This window comes from Amblyomma maculatum, chromosome 10 (assembly GCF_055883805.1).
Source record: "Amblyomma maculatum isolate TAMU_Amacu chromosome 10, ASM5588380v1, whole genome shotgun sequence".
Taxonomy (NCBI): Eukaryota; Metazoa; Arthropoda; class Arachnida; order Ixodida; family Ixodidae; genus Amblyomma; species Amblyomma maculatum.
Window position 1 is genome coordinate 73,786,404 of NC_139353.1, and position 24,709 is coordinate 73,811,112.

General features: G+C 44.9%; 1 protein-coding gene across 1 annotated transcript in view; it reads right to left on the minus strand.

Moving 5' to 3' along the window:
* The window catches only part of LOC146176805 (uncharacterized), a 66,082-nt gene extending 43,445 nt beyond the window's left edge, over positions 1-22,637 (minus strand). Inside the window, exons 1-5 of the mRNA XM_084581397.1 lie at positions 22,557-22,637; positions 20,511-20,656; positions 16,491-16,614; positions 14,494-14,661; positions 13,449-13,571 (exon numbers count right to left, since the gene is read on the minus strand). Coding sequence (XP_084437523.1) covers positions 13,449-13,571; positions 14,494-14,661; positions 16,491-16,614; positions 20,511-20,656; positions 22,557-22,637 — 642 coding nt within the window. The remainder of the gene's footprint in view (positions 1-13,448; positions 13,572-14,493; positions 14,662-16,490; positions 16,615-20,510; positions 20,657-22,556) is intronic.
* Between the last annotated feature and the right edge of the window lie 2,072 nt (positions 22,638-24,709).

The following is a 24,709-nucleotide window of genomic DNA, read 5'->3' on the forward strand; positions in this document are numbered from 1 at the left end:
AACTGGAAATAGACAGCCTACTACGCCATGAGTCTCTGAAATTTGGATGGCATCGCGTAGGGTAGCAACCATGCCGTAATTGAAAGAAACCAAAAAAACAACTACACAATCAACGCCCGTAGAATAACCTACTGTCCATTGCACCAGCTACTGTAACTCCGTTAGAGCTTGTCTCCTTTGCCGCATTGTCTGCCCGCCTGAGCAGGGACAGAAACAGTGCTTTAATGCTTTTTAGGTAACGAAACAAATCTAACGACCGCCTTTAATTAAGCCTTGCCGACATATGTTTTGACTGGTTAGGCCGGGGTTAATACTCAATTTGTTACTTTCGTAGCCGTCAAACTGGCTGTGGAGTTTACGGGTGACCAGGGCGAAGAAGAGAAATATGACTGCATTCTGATTTGACCATACATCAGTTGACTGAGAAGTACACTGAAATTTTTGGGGTGTTATCACATGCTGAATTCTCCCAATAAACGATCGCGCGAAAACTCTTAAATATTTGCAAAAAAGCAAATGTGAAAAGTCAAATAATAGCCTTTGGTTTAAAAAAGGCTAAGGTGCAAAGCATTGAATTTCTCATGAGTTCCTATTTGTTAGGAGAACGTTAGAACCAGCCATGGAAAATGAAGCTCTTTCTTTCTTTCTTTCTTTCTTTCTTTCTTTCTTTCTTTCTTTCTTTCTTTCTTTCTTTCTTTCTTTCTTTCTTTCTTTCTTTCTTTCTTTCTTTCTTTCTTTCTTTCTTTCTTTCTTTCTTTCTTTCTTTCTTTCTTTCTTTCTTTCTTTCTTTCTTTCTTTCTTTCTTTCTCCCTGCAGGTTCGTCTCCCACCCGCATCAGCTCGGAGGCGACGCGATACTACTTTCGCCTCGAGCCTTCCTCCCGACGTTGCCGGCGAGCTCTTTGACGTTCTCTCCACCCATGGGTGATACATCATATCAGCACCTGAAAACCAAGGTGCTGGAAAGATTTATGCCGTCGGAGCGCTCCCGCCGCCAGCAGCTCCTTACCGAGCAAGACCTTGGCGATCGCCGCCCTTCCCAGCTTCTGCGCTGGATGCGTCAGCTTTGCGGTGAGAGCGATGTCCAACAACTCGGCGTTCTTTCGACAGATTTTACTCCAATGATTTTCCCAGCCCTTCCGCCTCGCCCTTGCGGCGGCCAGTGACGTCACCTTCGACCGCCTGGCTGAGCTCGCCGATAACATTCATGAGGCGAGAGCCAGGCGGCACGTCTCAATGAGCTTGCCGCCTCAGTCGCCGCACTCCGCAGCGTACCCATGGAGACCCGGCCTTGATCATCGCGTTATTTTGCGCACACGTCAAGCTCTGAGTCCAAACCCTCCGGCTCTCTGCTGGTACCACCGGCGTTTTCGACACCAGGTCACGAAGTGTACACCGCCCTGTTCGTGGTCGGGAAACGCCCGCCGGGATAACTAACGGCAGCGAATAACCCCGCTAGTCTTCCGAGCCGCCTATTTATGGTGACTGATGCATTCTCCGGTACATGGTTCCTTAGAGACGGGCGTGGAAATCGGCGTGGTTCCACCGACTAAGGCTGATCATTCCAAGTCATCAGAATAGTCGATTCATGCTGCCAACGTCTCGTCTATAGCCACGTATGGACTAAGATCTCTCACCGTTGACTTCGGGCTTCTCCGAACTTTTCGATGGGTATTCATCATCGCAGACGGGGTTTACCCGGTCATCGGCTGAGTCTTCCTCTCATACTTCGACTTAGACGTCAGCATGCGGAGTCGTTGCCTTACTGTCAGTCTGACTCATCTCGACATCTCGGGAGTCTTGACTGACCTTGCTCCCATGGGCATCCGCACGCTGATCCCTTCCTCCAAGTTTGAAAAGGCGCTGGCGGATTTCCCGAAGTTAACCAAGCAAAGAAACCTCACTCAGGCGTCGATACATACAGCGGCACACCATATCGTCACCCGAGGTCCGCCCGCAGCTGCTCGAACAGGCCGCTTGTTTGGAGACCGCCCCGCTATCGCCAAAAGTGAGTTTGACCACATGCTGCAGCTCGGCATTATACGACCATCGTCCAGCGCGTGGGCGTCTCCGCTGCATCTAGTGCTGCTGTTTTGCCCGTAGATGCTTAGACGGGGGAAAAATGAACTGCTCAACCAGTGCGCGATTCCCGCCGCGGTGTTGTGTTCTCAACGGTTGCGGGTGTGACCGAAGGTACCGCTCTCTCGCGTCCATGGCCCAGGCCATCAAAAATTATCCCCAGCTTACAGCACTGCCCTAATTACGGCAATTCCTGGGGCTGGTAAATTTTTCCAGGCGCTTCATCCCACACTGTACAGAGCTGCTTCGCCCGCTCAGTGACCTCTTCCGGTCAACTGCCGGCCCGTCCTCCGCCATTTCTTGATCATTAGAAGCCTAGGCCACCTTTACGGCCGTAAAACAAGCAGTCGCGAGCGCCGTGCTTCCGCTCTATCCGCGCCCCTACGAGATGATGGTGGATGCCTCCAGCGTAGCCATAGGAGAGTCTTACAGCAGTACATTAACTCCGAGCGAGACCATTGTCTTTTTACTCCCGGAAGCTACTTCCTACTGAGACCCGCTACAGCTTCTTTGGCCAAGCGCTCTAGGTCATCTACTCCGCGATGAGTGGATGACCTGGTAGATGATCCACAACATGGTAAAACACACAGTCGTCAGCACATAACCGAACTTGGCAGGTGAGGTCAAGAACAATATCATTAAGAAAAAAGAGAAAAAGAAGGAGTCCAAGGACAGATCCCTGGGGCACACCTGATGAAACGTTTACCGGAATCGGAGTGACAACCATTAATTACAACAGGCTGTATGCGGTCCTGGAGATATGAAGCCAGTCGATGATATTGGGATGCAGATCAAGACAACGTAACTTATGTAATAATAGCACATGGAGCACACGCCTTAAAGTTGCTTTCACCGATATGAGCGACTCTTTGGCTGAAGCTGTCACGAAACCTGTCATGCTTCGACTTGGTCGATTATTTATGCCAATCTGAACAAGATGGAGTTTTTCTCCGCTGGCGAATTTGTGGCGCCACCTAGTAAATCACAAGACTTCTTTCAGTAAATGGTTCAGATTTTCTGTCATCATTTCGCTACATGTCTTAAGCCCTTCCTCTGAATTGCAACGTGTGTTACAGTTTAGTCTTCCGGCAAGAATAGGATGAATGTTTAGATCGCATTGAAACGAGGCCCTTTTCACTGCACGCGGTCACCCCATTTCAGAGGTAAGGATAGGTACTAGCAATTTCACCATACCTTTCCTGCTTCACTGAGTGTAGCCTGACTTCCGGGCCAGAGGACAATTACAGATATATCGAAAAGCATGCTAATTTATTCGCGGGCAAATGCACACAGTGTGACTTGAATTGAAATTCGCTACTTCTCTTCTTAAAAGCCACAGTAATGACAACCTTCAAGGCACAGCGACTCGGGACAGAGTGTAGCTGCATTTAACTGGTTAGGCAGATCTGAAAGGCAAAACTGAGGAAAAGTAAGATATCTCTTGAAATCAAAATTGTGAAACGTATCCTTGAACATATTACTAAAAGTGCATGTAAGAGGAATGTAGGAGGTAGTAGTAGTCCACTCATGCACTAAAACACGCGTTTCACAATTTAGGTGAATAGGCAATAAATATAAAATTTCGCAGTGGGAAATATTGTTTAATCAATCTCCTTGAAACACACAAAGGAGAATCAGATGCGAAGCTATGGTTAACACTTTATTATGGCCTTATTTGAAGTTTGAAACTTTATTTCTCCCCACACATATTACAATGAGAGGACGGTACACTGGGCAAGAAGCTGCATAATGCAGTTTGAAGTAGCACCAAGTGCCCCAAGTATACATAGAAAGCGGTGTGTTTTTCCAGCATCAAGGTTAAGGTAAGCTTAATATTTCCACAGAACAAAGAAGGGAAAAGGACCACGGCAGTATAACTCTCATCGCGTACACAACAAAAGAAATGCGCATAAATAATAGAAGCAATATACATTTCAATACACCAAATCTATTGACAACGATACCACAGTAGACTCGAAAATGCACATAACAGATAATAACTGAATCCATTAGATATCTTGTATACATACATGTATATTATTTGCTCTAATTTCCTCTGTTATACGACAAAGGCTGTTTACGATATGAGGTGCGGCAAAAGGGTAGAAGTCAGTGCAAGATACATCGTGTATTGTACACTGGTGTGTGTTGATATAGATAATGTGTGTATTGATCAAAAACAATATAACTGAATCCACGTATATGCGCAGTGTGCAGTGCGATCACGATATCTGGAGGCGTCGGTGTCTTTTGGCGACTTTGCTGACGTGAGAGACAATGAGCGGATACGGCCACGTTTCACCGTATGGTGTGCACGTCTTGTAAACGTCGTCCTTGTCGATGTAGTGCAGCGACCAGCCGAATTTCTTGCGCGTAACGCGCTCGAACACGAGGTTCATCTGCAGGAAAGAAAGAATTGTGTCACGAATATATCGGTGCAAAAGTGACAATGAAGGACAAGACGTCGTGAGGAGCGGGCACAGGAACCGCTATAGTGCTTATTCACGTGACATCATTGCAGCCTTCCTGGCAACCATGAAACGCATAACGCAACATGTTTTGAACCGCCCAACGTTATGGCGTCTCCGCAATACAGGGCTGCCACAACCGCCGCCTGCTAAACCTGATAGTGAATAGGGTCTACACCATAATGTCAATACCCATAGCGAAGCGTCACCTTATCAAAGGAATTGAGTTTGGTCATGATTAGAGCACTACTTGCGGAAGCGGAGGGCGGGGAAGGGTGAGAAGTTTGTCAGTTGGTTCTTCTATGGGACGCGGTGTGTTATAGTGCATTGAGTTGGCCAAGCCTAAGCTGTATATACGTTGACAAGACGATAGATATTATAAACACTATGGCACATAAAAGACACAATTCGCATCATAGTCTTTACACAGCGATCTGTGCGAAATGTAGTTGTGCATAATGTTTTAGCTTCTGCTACTCTTGACGTTCAACAACTTGCTAGTGGTAACGGTGACATTGCTTACAGCATCGCCGCCGCTGTTATGCGGAGCTATTTTGCGTACATTCATTTTATTTTCTCATAGAATGCGCTGGAGTAAAATATTCCCAATGTTGCCTCCCAGTTTTGCTTATTGGTAGCTTGTTTCACCAAACTATCAACACTTTATAGTTATCTATTTCTAACTTTTTGGAGTCGTAACCTGCATCGTTGGTGGCGACAGCAAAATCACTGGCGAAGATGAACAGGCAGGCTAGGCAATTTTTGTGATGAGAATAATGATCTGCTTGGGTTCTCAAGAAATGAAATCGTGCAGCCGTCGTCCACCACCGAAGCGGTGGCGGGTGCAATGACGGCCAAGAACAGATAAAAATTCGATGGCAGGCCCGCCGCAAGCGGCGGTGACCTACATGTCCCTTTCATGTGTTATGTATTTCTCCTTTTGAGGTCTATCTCTGTGTGTAAAACTTTTGCTTACATCTATTTTATTTTCTCATAGGATGCGGTGGAGTAATAGGTGAAAAAGACAGTTATTTTGACCAATTAAAAGCAACTGTCTATTACCTTACAATGGGGAAACGGCAATAGGAGAAATAACAGCACAGGATAAAAATACCTCGAAAAAAAAAAAGGAGGACAGTAGAGTAAGGGGGTAAGAAAAGGCAGCTGAAATCTAGGAATGAATCGCAAAGGATGCGTCAGGTTCCGGAAAGTGTATTCAACTAGTGCTACGTGCAAATGTTTAGAGCTTGTGATACTATCATGAATCATCTCAGGCTACACTTATTATTACATTTCCAACAGCATGACTTTTGTAGCAGTTACTTGCATGTCACACAGCATGCCGAATCTGTGCATGACAGCGAGTGCATGGGATTATCATCAGCCGGACTATACCCACTTCAGGGCGAAGGCGTCTCCCATACTTCTCCAATTTAACCGGTCCTGTGCTAGCTGACCCACTTGACCCTTCCGAACTTCTTAACCTTATCCTCTTACCTAACTTTCTGCTGCGCCCTGCTACGCTTTCCTTCCATTGGAATCACTTTGTTATTCTGAGCGACCATTGGTTGTCCTCTGTTCACGCTATATGTCCTGCCCATAAGGAGCACTGGATAAGGAGCGTTTATTCGAATATGTATTTTTAGGCTACAGACCACACACTTTATTATTGAAGCATTACCGTGTCACAAGAGAAAGGAGAAGGTTCTCAGATTAAATAGAGAATATTCCAGTCTTAAGTGTCAGGTCGTCGTCATTAACGGGAAACCGTGTCATGAGGTTGACATCACGTCAGGTATACCCGAAGGATCTGCCTTATTTTTAGAGATGACATTTATGGAACTGATTCAAACATGCTTCTTTTCACACATGGGTGTGCGTTGCATAGCGTTAGTAACTATCAAAGTGACTGCGAAGCGTTACAATAGAACTTACGCGCTTGGAACTGAACTTACGAAAAATCTTACATATGTCTTACCTTATAACAACAATGACATTATTATGGTGACAAGATTACAAATTATGTCCCTCTCTGCATATCTAACTAGGGGATGTCGTGGCCTTCTCAAGTGCTCAGAGCTGATAAAAATAAATAAAAGTAAAAAAGAAAACAATTGTAGTGAAATGAGACTTTAATAAAACAAAAAAGCAAAAATAAGAAAACATATCATAGAGAATCAGTGATAGTGAAGCAAGTAATAAAAGTTAACGTGAAATTTTATACGTCAAAAAAGCAACAAAACGCGGGACGAGCTTATAAAGGAACACAGCACGGAACGCTTTGGCATTTTCTGACGTAATGAGATTTAGGTGCACCCCTGTAATTTTGTTTTGTCATTGATCAACGTCATGAAAGCAAGAAAATATGTTGCTCTTCCTTGGTTATAGTGGCTTTTCGCTCCCTTGCCGTTGTCAGATGGGGAGGGGGATTGACACCCGAAGGTGCCGTGCCCCAGAGTCACACATAACTCATCAACCCATCATCATCCATTCAACACCTCCGGCAAGGTCCCCCCCCAGGGCCAAGTGGGGTCTGGGAGAGTTTTTTAGTTCGAGGTGAGGGTCCTACCCGGACAAGGGGGCCGCCGCGTGATGCCCTCACAGGAGTGAGTGTCATCAGACGCAAAGACGGCCTGCAGCGCCATCGTGGCATCGAGCCAACGAGGCGAACCTTCATGAACACACGAGTGTCACTAAGGACAACCAATCCCTGTGATAAAATCATAGTGACACAGAGAATGTTCCACCCTTAACCGAGAAAATCACAGACGGCCCGCACCAAACCTTCGAGAACCTCTGCTCGCCAAGGATGCGACGTTCCCGCTGCAGGCAGAACCAGACCTCTTTCCGTACTTTTGCAATTACTTCATGCAGGCCCGGAGCTCTGCTGTTGTATGGGGCCGCGCAGCGTGCCAACCATACTTGGTACGCGCCCTCCACGAGCAGGAGGACGAACTGGTTAACGGCCACGCCTGGCAACAGGTTCAGGTATTGCACGGTCTGGTACGGTATACCTGGAAGCTAGAAGAGGTTAGCTACATGACGGAGAAGCGCTTCAGGAAGGAGACACTGCGAGAATATGTGCACAGTGTCCTCTCTACCACCACAAGTTGGACAAGTTGGTCGCAAGCTGGTCCGTGTGAACGCCGGGGCCTTAATGGGGAGGACTCCCCTGGCGAAGCGGTACATAAAGGACGCTCTGCTTGCTTCCAAAAAATCCGCTGTGATATACCGCCAGCTGGGCTTAACATTAGCAAGGTCGTAAAGACGGAGGTGAGGGGGGAGACTGGGAGTCAGAAGTCTAACTAGTTCCTTTAGGGGAACCGAAACCACATCAATGTCCGCCTCCTCCTTCTGACCTCTTAACGAGCTCCTTATTCTCTTATATTTCACAGCTGAGGTGCGCTATGGTATGATCATGCTTTGGGAGTGACATCGGCGTGCTGGGCAAAATGTACCCACAGCCTCAAGAATTTGCTTTGAGACGCACACTGTTACAGTCCGCTAACTCTGGTGGGTTTGCGTCGCGGCAGTCCATTAAACTACTTTTGTATATGGCAGCCTATACATAGTTAGCCTTGTTCGACTACTGTTCCCAAGAACGCGGGATCGAATCCCGACCTCGGCGGCCGCTTTTCGATGGAGGCGAAAAGCAAGGCGCCCGTGTGCTGTGCGATGTCAGTGCACGTTAAAGATCCCCAGGTGGTCCAAAGTTCCGGAGCCCTACACTACGGCATCTCTCATAGTCTGAGTCGCTTTGGGACGTTAAACAACACAACCCCTCCCCCCCCCCCCCCCGCTTAAACATAGTTAGCTTTGTGGGTTGCATGCGCAAAGACAAAAAACAATCTGAATGCTGTCTTCGAGACATGATATAGCGCGCATAACTCAATTTTGTGTGCACATTTGATTACCAATTTATCTGAAAAAAAAAAAATGAACGTAAATACGAAAAGGGCAGCGAAGGCAGCGCGGTTTCCTTATGTTTGTGTATATGGTTTCAGTTGTCGAGTTTCAATGCCAAGTAGAAAGGATAAAGATTAACCAAATCGCTCGCTCCATCCGTAGTATCGGTATTATCACAGAAAAAAAAAAAGATGTGTATACTAAGAAATATTTTATGGGCAGCAGATCTGACCTAACGTGTTTACTAAATATAGCGCACGCGTAGTGAATTACTCTGGAGACTGAAGACACTGCGTGCTTCTGTCTGCTTTTATCTGCATTCCTATCACAGCCGTAATTTGCCATATGACCCCAATTTGGCATATGATCTATTTATGGAAAAGTTATCTGAAATATACTTTGCTTGTTTTCCGCTCAAGACATTTAAAACATGCAAAAAAAGTCGGAAACCATGGGTAAATGAAGAAAGCCTCAAACTTATAAAAAAGCGGGATCAACTGTTCATATCACTTATAGTCAGCAAATCCCCTGAAGTGTTAAAAGAATACAAAAACGCTGAAATTTTGTTACCTCACCCTTTTGTAATACAAAAAAAAAAAGCAATATTATTCTAACCTGTTTAACTCTACACAGAGACGCATAGACAATGCTTGTGAGGTGTATTTAATAGTGCATCAGAATCTGTAATTAAAATTGTTAAACATGGTATAGAAATTCAAGGCGCTCAGTTAGCCAACGCGTTCAATGACTTCTTTAAGTCAGTGACGCTACCACCTACAGCTCTGACTTAAAATATAAATGACCGAAGTAACTCAACCATATTTTAGAGCCAGTCTCAAATAGTGAGGGCATAGCGACATTTTTAGCCCTTTATTTATTTATTTATTTATTTATTTATTACAAGTTCCTGCAGCGCCCGAAGGCATTATTGCAGGGGGGGGGGGGGGAGATCACAAGTAATCTTGCTGGGAACGCCAGTGATAAAATACATAAAAATGAAGAAAATAACAGGACACAAGTGATAATGCGGAATGAAAAACATGCATCTAAAGGGGGCAACTGCGTGACGAACAAAGTGATGAAAACACTCAAAAAACAAAGTAATGAAGGAAACACACGCAAGAGAACTGGGCGGCACGTCACACATCCGATAAAAGAGCCCGAAATAAATTTTCAGTGCAACACTCAGTGATGCCAGCTGGCCGCCGGTTCCACTCATTGATCGTCAGTGGAAAAAACGAGGTTTTATACACATCTGTCCGGCATTTTATTTCGCGGATCTTCCACTGATGATCAAGTCGTCTAGACAAAAAGTGAGGTTGAAGCAGGTACCGGTCTTTGTCAATGCTGAACTTTCCAAAATAAATGCGATACATGATCTGCAGTCTGAAATGTTTTCTGCGGTGAGCTAAAGATTCCCAACCAAGATAATGTTTAATAGACGTGACACTAGATGAAAAATTATAATTATTAGACACAAATCTGGCAGCATTATTTTGGACGCGTTCGAGCATGTCTGATAAGTAAATAAACTGGGGATCCCATACAGGGCATGCATATTCAAGAATTGGCCTTAGGTAAGTGAAATACAGAAGCTGCTTGACATTTGACTGCGTTTTGCTGAAATTACGCTTTAAAAAATTAAACATTCTGCAGGCTTTCGATGTAATATGCTCAACTTGTCTCGTCCACGTAAGGTTAGATGTGAAATATACGCCGAGATACTTATATTCAGAAACTTTTTGCAGGGGAACATTATTTATTGAGTAGCAGGTCGGTAGAGGGGAACGCTTACGAGTGAACGAGACAAGCTTGCATTTTGAAATGTTCAAAGACATTTGCCATTTTGAGCACCAGTGCTGGATAAAATTTAAGTCTCGCTGAAGTTTAATGCGTCAGAAGAACTTTCCACAACATGGTAAAGCACACAGTCATCAGCATATAGCCGAACTTGGCAGGTGAGTTCAAGAACAGTATCATTAATAAAAATGAGAAAAAGAAGGGGTCCAAGGACAGACCCCTGGGGCACACCTGAGGAGACGTTTACGGAATCGGAGTTACAACCGTTAATTACAACACGCTGCATGCGGTCCTGGAGATATGAATGAAGCCAGTCGAGGATATTGGGATGCAGACCAAGGCAACGTAACTTATGTAATAATAGCACATGAGGTGCAGAATCAAAGGCTTTTTTAAAATCCAGAAATACACAATCAATTTGATATCCGTGGTCAAAAGAGGAAAACAGATCATTACTGAACTCAAGTAACTTGGTGGTACAGGAAAAACCCATTCTAAAGCCATGCTGAACTGGCGTAAAGAAGTCATGAGAGTCAAGGTGTTTCATGACTGCACTGTAAATTATATGTTCCGATGTTTTACAACACACGCTAGTCAGAGAACTGGGTCGGTAATTAACAACAGACATTTTCGAACCGCTTTTATGCACTGGGACAACATTAGCATTTTTCCAGTCATTTGGCAAACATGCCGAGTTAAGCGATGTTTGGAACAAGGTGACTAAATAATGAGCAATTTTGTTCGCACATGATTTTAAAACAAAGGTAGGTACACCATCAGGGCCGCTGGCGGAGGTGGCCCTGATGTTATTAAGCAGTTTTGAAACACCCTGATAAGTAAAAACAATTTCAGGCATGGTTTCTGTAATAGATTCACGAGTGTTCGGAAGTTCACCGATGTACGCTGGCGCAAAGGCAGACTGAAAATATGCATTAAAGCGGCAGGCTTTATCACCATTAGTACTAACAAGGTCACCATCAACGTCTAAGTTTGGGATTCCGACTGGTTCGCGTCCGTTGTGTTTCGGAAACGTCCACAATTCCTTGGGATTACTACGCAGTTTAGAACCCAGATTATTAAAGAAGTTATCCTTATGAGCTTTAATTTCAGTTTTTAGTGTACTGCCAAGGGCCCGAATTGACTGCAATACAGCAGGGCAACGATTCTTTTTATACGATTGAAGAAGGCGATGTTTTTTCCTGACAAGCCGTCTGATTTGTCGCGTGATCCATGGTTTGTCGCGACGCCGCTTACCAGAAAGAAGTTTTGTTGGGATGTATTGATCAATTAGGCTGCCCAATTTATTTTTGAATACCTGCCAGAGTGAAATGCAGTCTAAACTCTGACTTAGAGTAATAAAATTGGGCAGCCCTGAAGAATAGTAAATCCGTAGATGAGGGCAATATTCAAATGAAACCTGCAAAGCACGTAGTCGATCTACTAGCACCTTGTCTTACACATATTTTCAATATTTGTTGGTCTACAGGAATTTTTGTCCGAAAGATGCAAACAGCAAAGGTAACTGCTGTATTTAAAAAGGGTGATAGAAATGACATGTCCAACTACTGTCCTATATTGATCCTAACTGTGCTTTCCAAAGGTTTAGAGATAATAATTTTGAAAAGCCTGACTTCTTTCACTGACCACTTTAACTTGACAAATTCTTCACAGTATGGTTTCTGCAAAAACAAATCTACTGAACTCGCATTACTTGACCAAAAGGAATACATCTTGGAAAACTCTGAATGCAGAAATATGATACTTGCGCTTTTTCTTTATTTTTCAAAAGCCTTTGACTTAATTAATCATAGCATTCTACTTGAAAAACTTCATCACTATGGCGTAGGAGATATCGCACGCAAATTATTAAGTCATACTTGAAGCCTCCTTCTCAATTTGTCACCATGGGAGGAGAACATTCATCGTTAAAATGCATCAAAACAGGTGCTCCTCAGGGAAGCATTTTGGGACCGTTTCTATTCATCCTCGACATTAATGAGACAGACTGCATAAATGAAATCGCCTAATGCATAATTTATGTTGATGAAACTACTTCGTTTGGTAGATCATGGTGCCGATTTGGGTAGTCTTACGCTGTCCAAAAGTAATGCATGGGCTCAAATGAACTGCTTAAGACTAAGCAATAATAAAACAAAAGTTTTCACCCCCACCTCGCACATGTGCAATTGTGCCATATTATGTTAAATACCTCAGACTTTGAAGTGGTTGAAAAGTTTAAATCACTCGGAGCGTACTTTTCACAGAACATGACATGGGTGATCACGTGAGCGACACTATTAATAAACTGTCAGGGGCGATCGGCATATAGCCGCCAATGCTACTTCTTCTCTGCCTCTGTTGACATTCCCATATATAATTCTTTATTCTCTCTATTAAGTCACGCGTTTCTTGTCTGGTCAGCAATAACAGCTGGAAACATGAGCAAACTTGTTGTGTTACGAAAAAGAGCATTACGCCTTGCGTGTAAAGTTCCATATCGTTTTCACACAGCAGGAAGTTTATGAAGCACGACATAATTTCTGTTTCATCAATGTGTGATTACAAGCTATGCCACATGTATAAACTTGGTGTATTCAAAATAATGATGTCATAACAAGCCTCGTACGCTAAGAAAACTTTCCTGCTTAAATTGTACACCATCCTGAAATGTGACATGTAGCCAAATGTACAAAAAAAGAAGGTAATCTGATGGTGAAATTCCAGTTACCTATATAAATCTAATAATTCAAGAAATCGAAATCTATCGTATTTCGCCAAGAGAACCGCGCATTGTTTGTAGAATGATGTAACATAGCGACTTCACTTTTCTTGCCTTATAATGTTCCTTTTTTAAACGATGTTCCATGAATCACGCATGTTTCTCGTCATATTATACGGTTTTCCCCTAGCCGCACGCTCCTCAGTTGCCCCGTGCGGTAGAAAGTCAGGGCTCCTGAAGCTGTTCTGACAGCTTTTCTCCTGGCCTCTACGTAAACTTTTTTTTGCGCAATAATATTTGAAATTGATTTCGAAGACAATACGCGTGAGGTTTGCATTGCGTTTAGGCATTGGAAGCTCTGCGTGACGACAAACAGGTGACGGGCTAAACATGTCCCAGTCGCAAAGCGAAATTCTCTGCGTGGCAGCAGTTCCATTCCAAGGCAAAGTGATTACCAAAGGGAGAGGTACTGCTTACCTTGGTTTCCATAGTATTTTGGTCGTCGTAGACGATCACGGGCTGAAACTCGATGCTCTGTGGCTTGATCATCATGACGATGTCTTTGTCGACAAACTCTGCTGTAGGTCGGTCCTTGCACGTCTGGCGGGAGGACAAAATTGTTCGACATCCGCGTCGATTGCAGGAGAAAAGAAAACTAAGTTAATCTTTGTAGTCACCATCATCATCAATAGCACGTCCGCGTCCACTCCAGCTGCAGTGCATCCTGCTTACATTCAATTTACTCTGTCCTGCATTAGCGGCAGCCAACTTATTCTCGAAAATTTCGTAGTCTCATGAATCACCTGATGGCGTCACTAGTAGAGACGTCATCGTGTGATGACGTCATAGTCACACTCATTTCAAGGCACGATTACTCCACCGCTGGTGATGTCATCAATTTCAAGACACGACATACTGCACCACTGATGACGTCAACATTTATTTCAAGGTTCGACATACACTACTGATGACGTCATCAAACTAAAGCGTTACGGATGGACGGCCCCAATCGTGGCCGCGAGCATGAGCCATTAAAAGCTTTCGCCTTAAAATGGAGGGCGGAAAATTTTTACGTCAGCTCGCGAGCTGCCTCCGTAAAAATTGAAATTATAAAAATGCCGCCCTTGTAAACACGTTTTTGAAATAATTGATTTCATTTTGCGCTACGTGTCTCATTGCAGTTTGTTGGATTGTGATGTTTTCGTTTTTTTTTCTCTTATTTTGCTCACATATTATGATTTATGATACCACTGCTAAATATAGTATAAATTGTCGGATCATGTATGCCAAAGGTAAATAGATAAATACATGGTAGGAGTAATAGCAATATTGTGGACGGTTGGTGTGCCCAGCGTGTTACCGACCTTAGCGAGCGTAGAGACATCGTGGGAATGTTAGCGTTATGAATACCATTGGGCTAAGGTCGCACGATGCTGCGCCCAATAAAGCATACCGCGAGCGACATCATTGGCGGAATTTGAAGTCGTCCTCTGCTGAAAGACTGTCCTCTTTCGGTACTCACTTCTTCGAACATATCCTGACTGATGTTCCAGCAGATGTCGCCATAGTTCACTGCCTGTTTACCCGTCCTCCCGGGGAGCTGAAGCGTGGTAACGCCTACTTTAAGGGAGAAGAGCACTGTCACTTTGTCCGGTATCTCCGCCATGTCCATGAGCTCGAGAGTCGTGACCTGCGTGTCGTGGGCGACTCACTACTTGTTTTCTCAGACAGTAGGGAAACGGTTAGGCGTAGACAGCGCGGAATTGAACCGAATTTTCATTGCTATGTTGAAATGTTTATTCTTCATTGTACTTCTTCCTTCTTGTGATCTTTGCAAGAGTTGGTATGCATTCCTTTCACAAGATTTTCACACTAAGATTGTCGAAAGGATTATCTCAAAATGCAGAGGAAGCAGTGACGCCGAAAGTGACGCGCTGCAGAATTTAATGCGCACTTTATATTGCTAGTTTTTGCTTAAAACGTAGTATATTCTCAAGACAAGTTATTGAAGTCGTAGTTTTTACACAACTTTTCACTTGCGATGCAGAAAATTAAAGAAAAAATGGTTTTCATGATTACAATAAATTTGTTGGGCACCTGTTGCCAATAAGACGCTTCAGTCATACCCAGAAATTTCGGATCAATTCTGCTAAGCAGTTTTAATGCGAAATCATTACTTATTAAACGAGTGTCGCCACTACAGGATGTCGGCAGGACCTGTCATCAGAGCCTGTTCGCACGAGCTGACACTGAGAAAAATAGCGCCGGTACCAAGAATCAAACGACAATTCTTTCGAGTCCCAGCCGAGCGCGCTAACCAGTACTGTATGGCTGCTTCTGTGGACGAGTCCATAATTCTTCTTGTCTGGCGTAAGGATGCTGAAATGACACTGCAAAGAAAAATCAAGTCTCGAACCACCACTCTTCTGCTTCCCAGTCGAGCGCGCTAACCACTACGCGACGCCGACTTTTTTTCTTCATTACTACACTACGCCGACCTACTAGGAATGTATTCATTATTGTCCTTGTCTGACGTAAGGACGCCGCTGGAGGACACTGAAGAAACTAAAATTGCTAAATATGAATCAGGGAATTAAAAGGCATGAAAAATGAAAATGTATATAATAAAAAGAAAAAAAATCACGCTGCGATTTCACATTACTGCACCCGAGAAAATTTAATTACGATCGTGAAATATTTGAAGGTATTTTTTTTTTCATATGTTGAATAGCTTCGCCATAACGATCAATGCGTCGGCAGACATCTTTCGGCAGGCTGTTAGATTTTATTTTTTTTTCAATGACACGCCCCATTGGTTTTGTGTGGCAGGGTTCATTATTTTTTTGGGCGTAGGGCAAACTTCAGGAGCGACATTTGTTTACGGACAGAAATTTACACCATTCCTCAACATTCTCATATATTTGCTTTATAATAGTCCACAACAGCATCACTGTTACTTTAAAAAATGCAGCCCATTTTGTATGATAGTGTTGGCTACACGACGTGAGTGCAGAAAAAAAAAAGCTTTAAAGCAAAATTTTGCCGGTATTGGAATCTCAAACCATTCCCGTTAAGATGGGCACAATGATAGCTTGTACCATCCCGCAGTGCCTAAAATTTACATGTAGGCCCAGAAAGCTGTACTTACAGATGATGCCAGCTGCTCTGGCAACAGAAAGAAGTTAACACCGTGAGCGCGGAGCCACAAGTGGCTTGGCGCCATCGCGCGGCCATATTTTTCGCCGAAATCGCTCGGGTATATACGCTCTACCTGTGCAGCGTTTTCTTCATTGCATATAAATCGTGTTGAGAGGAAAACCGCTGAACAACTTGATTACCATTTTATTGATTAGGTTATTTTTAGGGGCTGTAGTTGAGCACCGAAATGAGTTATAATAAGATGAAAATTAAAAAATTTACCTGCAATCTGCTACTTAGTTTCAGTGAAGTGTACAGCATTGTCCACGAATTAATATAAGTGGTGGGAGGTTGGAAAGAGGACAACTGGCCGTCACTCACCATGCTGGGGAGCGGCCTGGGCACGCTGTTCTCGTATATTGTCGGGCCTGCCACGACGCACTCTCTGGTGACGGAGTGGTCCAGAATGTGCGTGTACAGGACCATCAGGTCCATTGGATGCGACCTGGCAAGTAGATGGCACGCTTTTATGATGCAGGAAACATTTGGGCAGGGAAAAACGTCCGATCAAGAAACTGTTCTACGGGACCAGCCAGTTGTCCAGAGCTTGGAGTAGAGGGCCAATATAATATAAGCTTGCTTTCACTTCGCTTATGTTTTTTCTCTTACTTGTTCGCCAAAGTTGTGCCGTGTCATCACCAAGATGTCAATAGTCTTGGCGTCATTCGAGCGAATTACTATGAGCTAAATGGGTGCTGTCATCATCATCATCAACCAGGGTATGCATAATTCAGGGCAAAGTCTCTCTCATATTACTCCAATCAACCCGGTCCTGTCTAGCTGCATCCACTTGGCCTCAGCGAACTTCCTAATCTCATCTGCCCCCTAACTTTCTGCCACCAGTTTTCTTTCATTGGAATCCAATTTGTTACCCTTAAAAGCATTAAGTGTAATAATACAAAGGAAGGGGAACCAACATTTATTAGGCCCGAAATAATTCGGTCGTGCATGCAGGCACCAGGACGAGGTGGATCTCTAGTTGCGGGACCCATATGCTCTCAGCAGCTCCTGGCCCGGGCCTCGGAGGAGATTACCCCCTGCGGAAGCTTCTGTAGGCTGTCTGAGTTGTCGACCACAGTGTCCCTGCTCGGCTGTGCGAGTGCGAGGGCCACGTCCACTTCTTGGGCAACTGTGTAGCCTGTTATCTTTATGAACGCGCTGACGATCAGCCTGTTTTTTGACGTAACCACCACCGCTGCATGGTCACTGTGTTTCCGGAGCGAGGCGTCCGCGTATAGGACCCTGGGGTTCTCTTCCAGCTTCCGGGCTATGGCTTTGGCCCGCGCGGTGCGCCTCTCGTCGTCCTTGCCCGGCGTCATGTCCAAGGTAGGGGTTTGGTCTGAATGGTCGTCTTCCAGACTTCCGGAAGTGCTTCCTTGATGGGTACTGGCTCAATCTGCCAACCTGCCTTGCGTAGGGCGGCTCGTCCGTGTTCCGTGTGACTAAGCCGGATTCTCTGATTAGAGAGGTGGGCTTCAATGAGCTCCTCCACCTTGTCTAGAAGTCTTTGCGTGGACGAGTATATGGTCATGCCCAGTGCTTGCTTTGTTTGCTTACGAAGCATCGCGTTTAGGGTGTCCCTATTCGCCTTCGTCAGCTGGAGATACGGGGCGCAGTAGGTAACCTGCGACACGACGAACGCGCGTATCAGGCCTTCGGCATCGTCCTCTTTGAGGCATCGGTTTCTGTAAGATACCTTTCTAATCATACTGAGTATCTGTTCGGTTGTAGTCTTTATCTGTGTGACGGCGTCATATGCCTTCCCATCGGTCTGAGGTAGTAGGCCGAGGATTCTAATCTGCTGTGTTGGCTTGATGGGCGTTCCGTTGATAGTGACGATCACGTTCGGCGGCAGCTCTTCCTTGGATTTTCCCGGTTGGCTATAAGCAGCTATGATTTCAGGGGAGCGCAGCTCAGTCCGCGCGACTTTGCGTACTCTTGCACGGTCGTTGCCACCTTCTGCAAGGCTTCCTCCATCCAGACATCAGACCCGGCTCGAGCCGTCCACACCGTAATATCGTCGGCGTAGAACGCGTGGTCCACGCCTTCGATTTGCTTGAGTAGATCGGGCAGGCGAAGTAGGGCCAAATTGAAGAGCAGCCGCGACAAGTCCGATCACTGTGGGGTGCCCCGATCACCGAGCTCGACAGGGTCCGACGTTCCCCTATCCTGATGGTCGCTGTTCGGTTTGACTGAAAATCTCTGATGTAGCCGATTGTCTTTCGGCCACAACTGGTCATATTCAGATTCTGCAACACGCTCGCGTGAGAAACGTTATCAAACGCTCCCTACAGGTCGAGGGCGAGTATCCCGTGCGGCGCGTGCCTCGTTACCGGCTTGACGAGCAGTTCGTGAAGTTGGATCATCACGTCTTGGGTGCTGAGATGTTGCCTGAAGCCGTACATCGTCTCCGGCATCTGATCCGTTTCTTCGAGGTGCTTCTGTAGCTGGCGAATGACCATGGGCTCCATCACCTTCCCCGCGCAGGACGTGAGGGAGATGAGCAGCATGTTGCCTATTTTGAGGGCCTTGCCGGGCTTTGGAATGAAGCAGACCTCGGCGTTTTTCCATTTCTTCGGCAACCGCGAGCTCTCCCAGGCTTCGTTGATGTGCCCTAGGAGGCCGCTGGCCGCTTTGCCACTCATGTTACCGTATAGTATGTTATACTTGTATGTTATGGCATGCCTGCCGGGTGCATTTCTCTTGTTACTTTCATCTATCACTGTCCACAGTTCCGTCATGCAACAACGGACAGTCCAACTCTTCGTTGTCGGGCCCTTCGTACCTCTCGGGCACCGGGGACTGCCCCTTCTCTGTCTTTAGGTACTTCGCCTTCAGGTCTTCCAGGAGCCTGCGGCCGTCTCCCTTGTACATGTTCAATACTTTGCTAAGGTTGCAATTGGTCGCAGTTTGGTACTCGGCAGGTCACACGGAAGTACTTAAGTTGAGGAGACCCAGTATAATCGTTTTTTGCTCTAGAGACTCAGAGCTTTCTTCTCCGTGCCGATAATGTGGTTTGGGCCTGGTGGACGCTCAGGCCGCATTAGTATAGTGAACTAGCATATATTCTAGTTCACTAAGCCTTAAACAGGTCCCAGCAGTCGTAAACTACCAACAAGAAACCAACCATTATTGGCTGGGTTTGAGGTCACATTAAATGGGCTTTAATACGCTCGTGACATTTACTTTGGATGCCTTTGGTCAGCGTGCATAAAAAGCGTCCTGATGGGCAGCTTTAACGCGGTGCTGCTATAATGCACGGCATGACTGGTACCTTCCCACAAAGGAGAGGTGATCTTTCACCATCTCTAGAAAGCAGCTACCAACTGCACAGAAAGGTGACCGGACGTGAGGAAGGAGAAGTTATTAGCGCTGAGTGAATGCCTATTTCGACAGGCCCTTGAGAAACGAGTTGATTACCATGTGTCGAGTGGTGCGCGGCAAATGCTAAGCTACTTTATTTGAGTTGTACCAAAGGGGTGTAGCTTACGGCGCTTTTTTGTGGTCGTGATTCTATTCTAGCTTTGATTTATTTATTAATACTATAAGAATGATGACGTCCCCAAAAACGATTCTTCCCTTAATTTCTTGTTACAGTTGTAGTTTGCAAACTGCCTCAAACGCTCCTCCAAGAACTGTTTCTCAGGGGAAATGTGCGCACAAAGCGATTAGCCCGTTGGGACGAGAGTTCACGTAATCGCAAGCCAAGAGCATGCGTGCAACAAAAGAGACATGCTGCAGAGTCCAGTAGCTGGCCACATGGTTAGGGATCAAATAAATTGCGCACGAGTGTCTTCGAGAGTGAGCGAATACTGCAATGGAAGCGCCCGGACCTTGCGCGTACTGTTTCTCATCTGGCACATTTGTACGTACGTTATAAAAATCGAATTACTCTACCATATAATGACTTGATTCAGGCATCTGCTAACCAAAACATGAGGTTGAACTTCGCTTACATTCGCGCGTAGCGACTTTCAATTTTCGATGCAAGAACTCATCATATTTTAAGGATCAAACGAATGAAGCACTCATACCTTGCTTGAAAATGTTCCGTTTAAGAATAACGATATTGTCGCGGCCTTTCTCGTAGCAGCATTACAAGCTGGCATAACTCATGAGTAACATAGAAATGCTTCATCTTAGACTACATAATAAGGTGTCATAAGAATTCATTCTTACATGTATCTAGTCTCAGTGTTGAGTTGTGTCCGGGCCAAAGAAACATATTTCAACATGAAGCCTAAGCCTAAAATTTGTCAGTAGCAGCTGTGTTCCCTTTTGCTTCCAAAAGCTGCCTCCAGTTATTTTGGCAGGCATCTAAACTCTCGCTTTGAGACTTACACGGAGATGTTGTGGATGACCTTGGCGATCTCATTCTTCTCAGAGTCGAAGTTTCTGTACCAGGCCTGGATACCAACTAGTACGTAGCGCCGTTTAAACTGCTTCCCAGTGGTCTCGTCAGCCATCTCCTGCAGACTCTTCAGTTTCTGGGAGCGGTTGTAGAAAAAAAAAAAAAAAGGTAACGCGGATGAATGCGTGCAGAGGGACATGAAAAACATGTCCAGATGTAGGATTCAATGTATTAGTTATGCGATGAGGCCCACGCTAAATTGCTTCCAGAATTTTAGAAATTTTCTGGCCGAGGAAAATGCATTTCTTATCGATAAATACCTAATAATGAAATAATTACACTGTGGGAAAGCTTTAGGTGACGAAGTCGCAATATTAAAAACACTCAGTATCTCGCTATCGAAATGTCGCAACTTGCTTCTTCCTCGTTAACGTTTCGGATAGTGTTCACAAACAGCCGTGAGGTATGTGGCCTTCGCCGGATGAAAGTCATTTCCAAACAGCATTTCGTGCTGCTGTGATTCACTGACGCGCTGTCCCAATTCAACAAAATAACCGGCAATATTTCAGCTTTATTTTTTTTTACTTCGAGGATTCAGGCATCATTGAGTTTGATGAACAAAGCAAGCGCAGGTCCTTATGTTTTCAACAGAAATCATCTGTATCCGTAACAAACCTTTTATTTCACCTTCAGGTAGAAACAATAACGAATCACGCAACCAACCGTACGGCAGTACAAAAGTCAACCACACTCTTCTGAGGGAGTTCTTACTCTGAGCACCTGTACGTCTTGAAGCACCGCAGCTTCGTACAGATGCGAAGAAAATGACAACGAATTTACCCATCTGAAGCCGAAATAATTCTATCCGATCCAGTTATCACACATTTGGGAGCCAGTCTTTTTGCGGATAACGCCTGCTTGCATTAAGACATCGATGATTGACCAGTTTTGTCTGATTGCGGCCTACGCTTGTGGCAAAGTGAGAAAATGAAGCTAAAGGACCCATGAAAAGCTATTTCTTAATACTAGAAAACGCGCACGTCTAATAGGTATCCCATGATTTATCTCCGCAACGCAAAAGTTCTTAAGCTATCTTCATTAGCACCGATCGTATGGAAGATCGGAAATTATGCTCCTCCCCTCTCCCCTCAACTCATCCCACGACGGCGCGAAAAAACCCGAGAAAGCGCTCCACCACGCCTCGCCTCACCCGCATAACTTCCGAGCATCCAACGGGAAGGCGCGCCCATGCAAGCCCCGCTGTCGTCGTCAGTGAGTAGGTTGTGCATGGATATGTCGGCCAAATCGGTTGCGAGTGGTCGCCAAGCGCATTTTGTAAATATTATTTGCTAAATATAGGCTCCGCGCAAAGCTTCAGATTTGATTCGATTACCTACAAAATCTCCTTTTATAAATTTCGTGTAAAACCTATTGCCTTTAAATAGGATCGCAGAATAGTACCGCCACCGAGTCCTGGCAGAAGGCTACTGCTGCCATCTATGTTCTTGATCGAACCTCCAGCTTTCTATAACGGTCCAAGAAGCTGTAAATATAGCACGTACTCCCTACAGCGATGCGACGCATGATGACTGTTTTTCTGCTCAGAGCCTGGTTTCGATGATAACCTTAAGTGCAATATTTTGCACGTAGTGCCTGCCCATACACTTTCACTCCCTCCTTCGGAAGTCGACAAGTACGACGCTATATTGCACCGTATGTTGCAATCTACGGTTCCCGCGTGGTGGTGTTGTTCACATGACGTTTATACGTCACCAACACATATACCGTCCACTGACAGTATTCGACGACTATCGAGGTCATAATGACAGGACACATGAAATGCCAGCTGACCATTTTATGCATTACCGCTATTACAATCAACCACGATGCCCATGAGCACCATCCACAATAAGGCTTCCATTCACAAGCGACCTGAAGACGGCCTTGTATGACGTTGTCACATATGTACTTTTTATGACAGCCATTTAGACGATTAAAGCGACGAAGAGTAATTGCTAACTGCTGAGTCAACTTACGCTTAGAAGGCCGAAGTCGTAGGTGGCGAGCGACTCCGAATTTCCGACGACGAAGCTGAGGCCATAGTGCTTGATGCCCATTAACCAAAGCCGAAGAAATCCAACCACTCCCGCTGACGTACCGAGTTGACGGTGGGTAGCCCGCGCCGTGCTGCGCCGCCCGCCGGTCAATGACCTTATTTCACTCATGATGTATTTAACCTATGACCACCATGTTTCGCCCTAACTGTGTGCCTCATAATATGTTTCCATTTTTTACAGGTTACAGGTGTACAGGTTGCATATATGATATGACGTGATCTGAGTGCAGACACACTACCTTTAACCTATAACATCTTGTCTGCACTATGGCAGTTTGGTTTTGTGATAGCTAGATGCTGAAGTCCTTATTCTTATAACGCCCTTTGTTCAGAGCAAGTGACGCAGACACTAGGATGAGTTTTTCGGGCAACCTTTGGCGAAATGACGGCGAGAGGTGGTAAAACGCTTTTCATTGTAGAAGTCCTAAGCTAAATTGAGGAAAAGCTCGAGCACAAAATAATGATTGCTTCGGATATTTTTCCTGGAAAACAAAATTTATTCTGTGTTTTTTTCTACTTACGCGTTTTTTACATGCTTTTTACACAGCGAGCCAAAGGCGGGACGAAAATGTTACACGGACAAACACTATCAACTGAACTTACAGAAGGTAAGATACATACATTTGTCCATATCTGATGCGCTGTAGTGAGATGCAAACTGGCATCAGCAGCCCAAATTTTTTGCTTTGATCAAGCGTGTGGGGGGTATTCCAAGTAAAACTAAATAATGCAGAGATTGTTTAAACCATCGATATATGTAAGGTTCGGGAAGGCGTTTGATTAAGCTGGGAATAGTAAGACACTCAAGGCATTAATAGATACCACCATCTGCTTGGCATTGTGTCGTACCGGAAATGAGGCAGGTGTCCGTGTCTCCATCCCTTCGTTTTCGCTTTTTTATTTTACAGTGACTCACACGTCGGCAAAAGACTCTAATATCACTAGGAGCACGTTATCTTTGGGTCTCAGCCTCTCAAAACTAATCCCTTTACAGTCGCGTGACATAGTTGGAGAAAGAACGGGAGCCGCGAATCGTCGGTTGCGGATTAGACTATTTGGGACGGAGCTGATTGTCCTGCCGCAGAACTTTTCTCAAAGGCTGGCGCGGAGTGTTCACCAGGTGACAAGAGTGTCGCGAGTTCCAATTTGTATCCTAATGTGGAGAGCATGGAGAGAGAAATCAAAGTTTTGTGCAGTCCGCAGCCACTTCGAATTAAGGAGAGATGACTCAATGATGGCATCATCATCACCCTCTTAGCTTTGACCCACTTCAGGACAACGATCTGTGTCATCAATCTTTGGTCACCACCGCTACGGGCCATCTGCGGCCGATGTTAAAAACGTTCAGTTCAACTATTTTTCTGCCCCTTGGAAATCTACATCGCTTCCATCTACGTATTTTGTTGTTGTAGAATTGGCTTGGTTTATGTGGAACTTGATTCGGTTATGCGTTCAAATTACATACCCTGGCCATATCCTGCCCCTCAGGTTTTAGGCAGTACATCTTCAAAACCTCTTTCTCTCTAAGTCTAGTCTACCCCCTCGCTTATTACGTAAACAACAAACCAGACATGAGGAAAAGGAAACCCAAATCGAGTTCTTCGTCCTGTTGGACTGCTGCCCTAAATATGTCTCTAAAGCTTGCCCATCTAGCTATAGTGTTTCCCTTTCTATGCCTTTCAGCGTCGTCCTTAGTGTTGTCCTCTCATCTGATCATTGTTTGTCAAGAATATGAAATCTACTGGTCCATATTCAGGTGTCTAACCTTTTATGTCAGTACCTGAAGTATACTAACTGACATATGGTTTTTAGCAGTAACTAATCTGCTGGGAACATCATAAGAGTGCATGGGAAGGTTTTGATGGCTTGTAGAAAATATTTTGGAAAAATAATCACGTTTTATTTGTTACATTATATCTTGGTTTCTTAAATTGTAAAGGTAGTGCTATAATATAACCAGTTTTCATTGAAATACTTAGTAAGAAATGACACTAAGCTAATAAGCATATCAGCTGTTAGTGTACTTCTATTCTGCCAAGGTTTCTGCACACTTGACGTCATTCTGCATCTAAA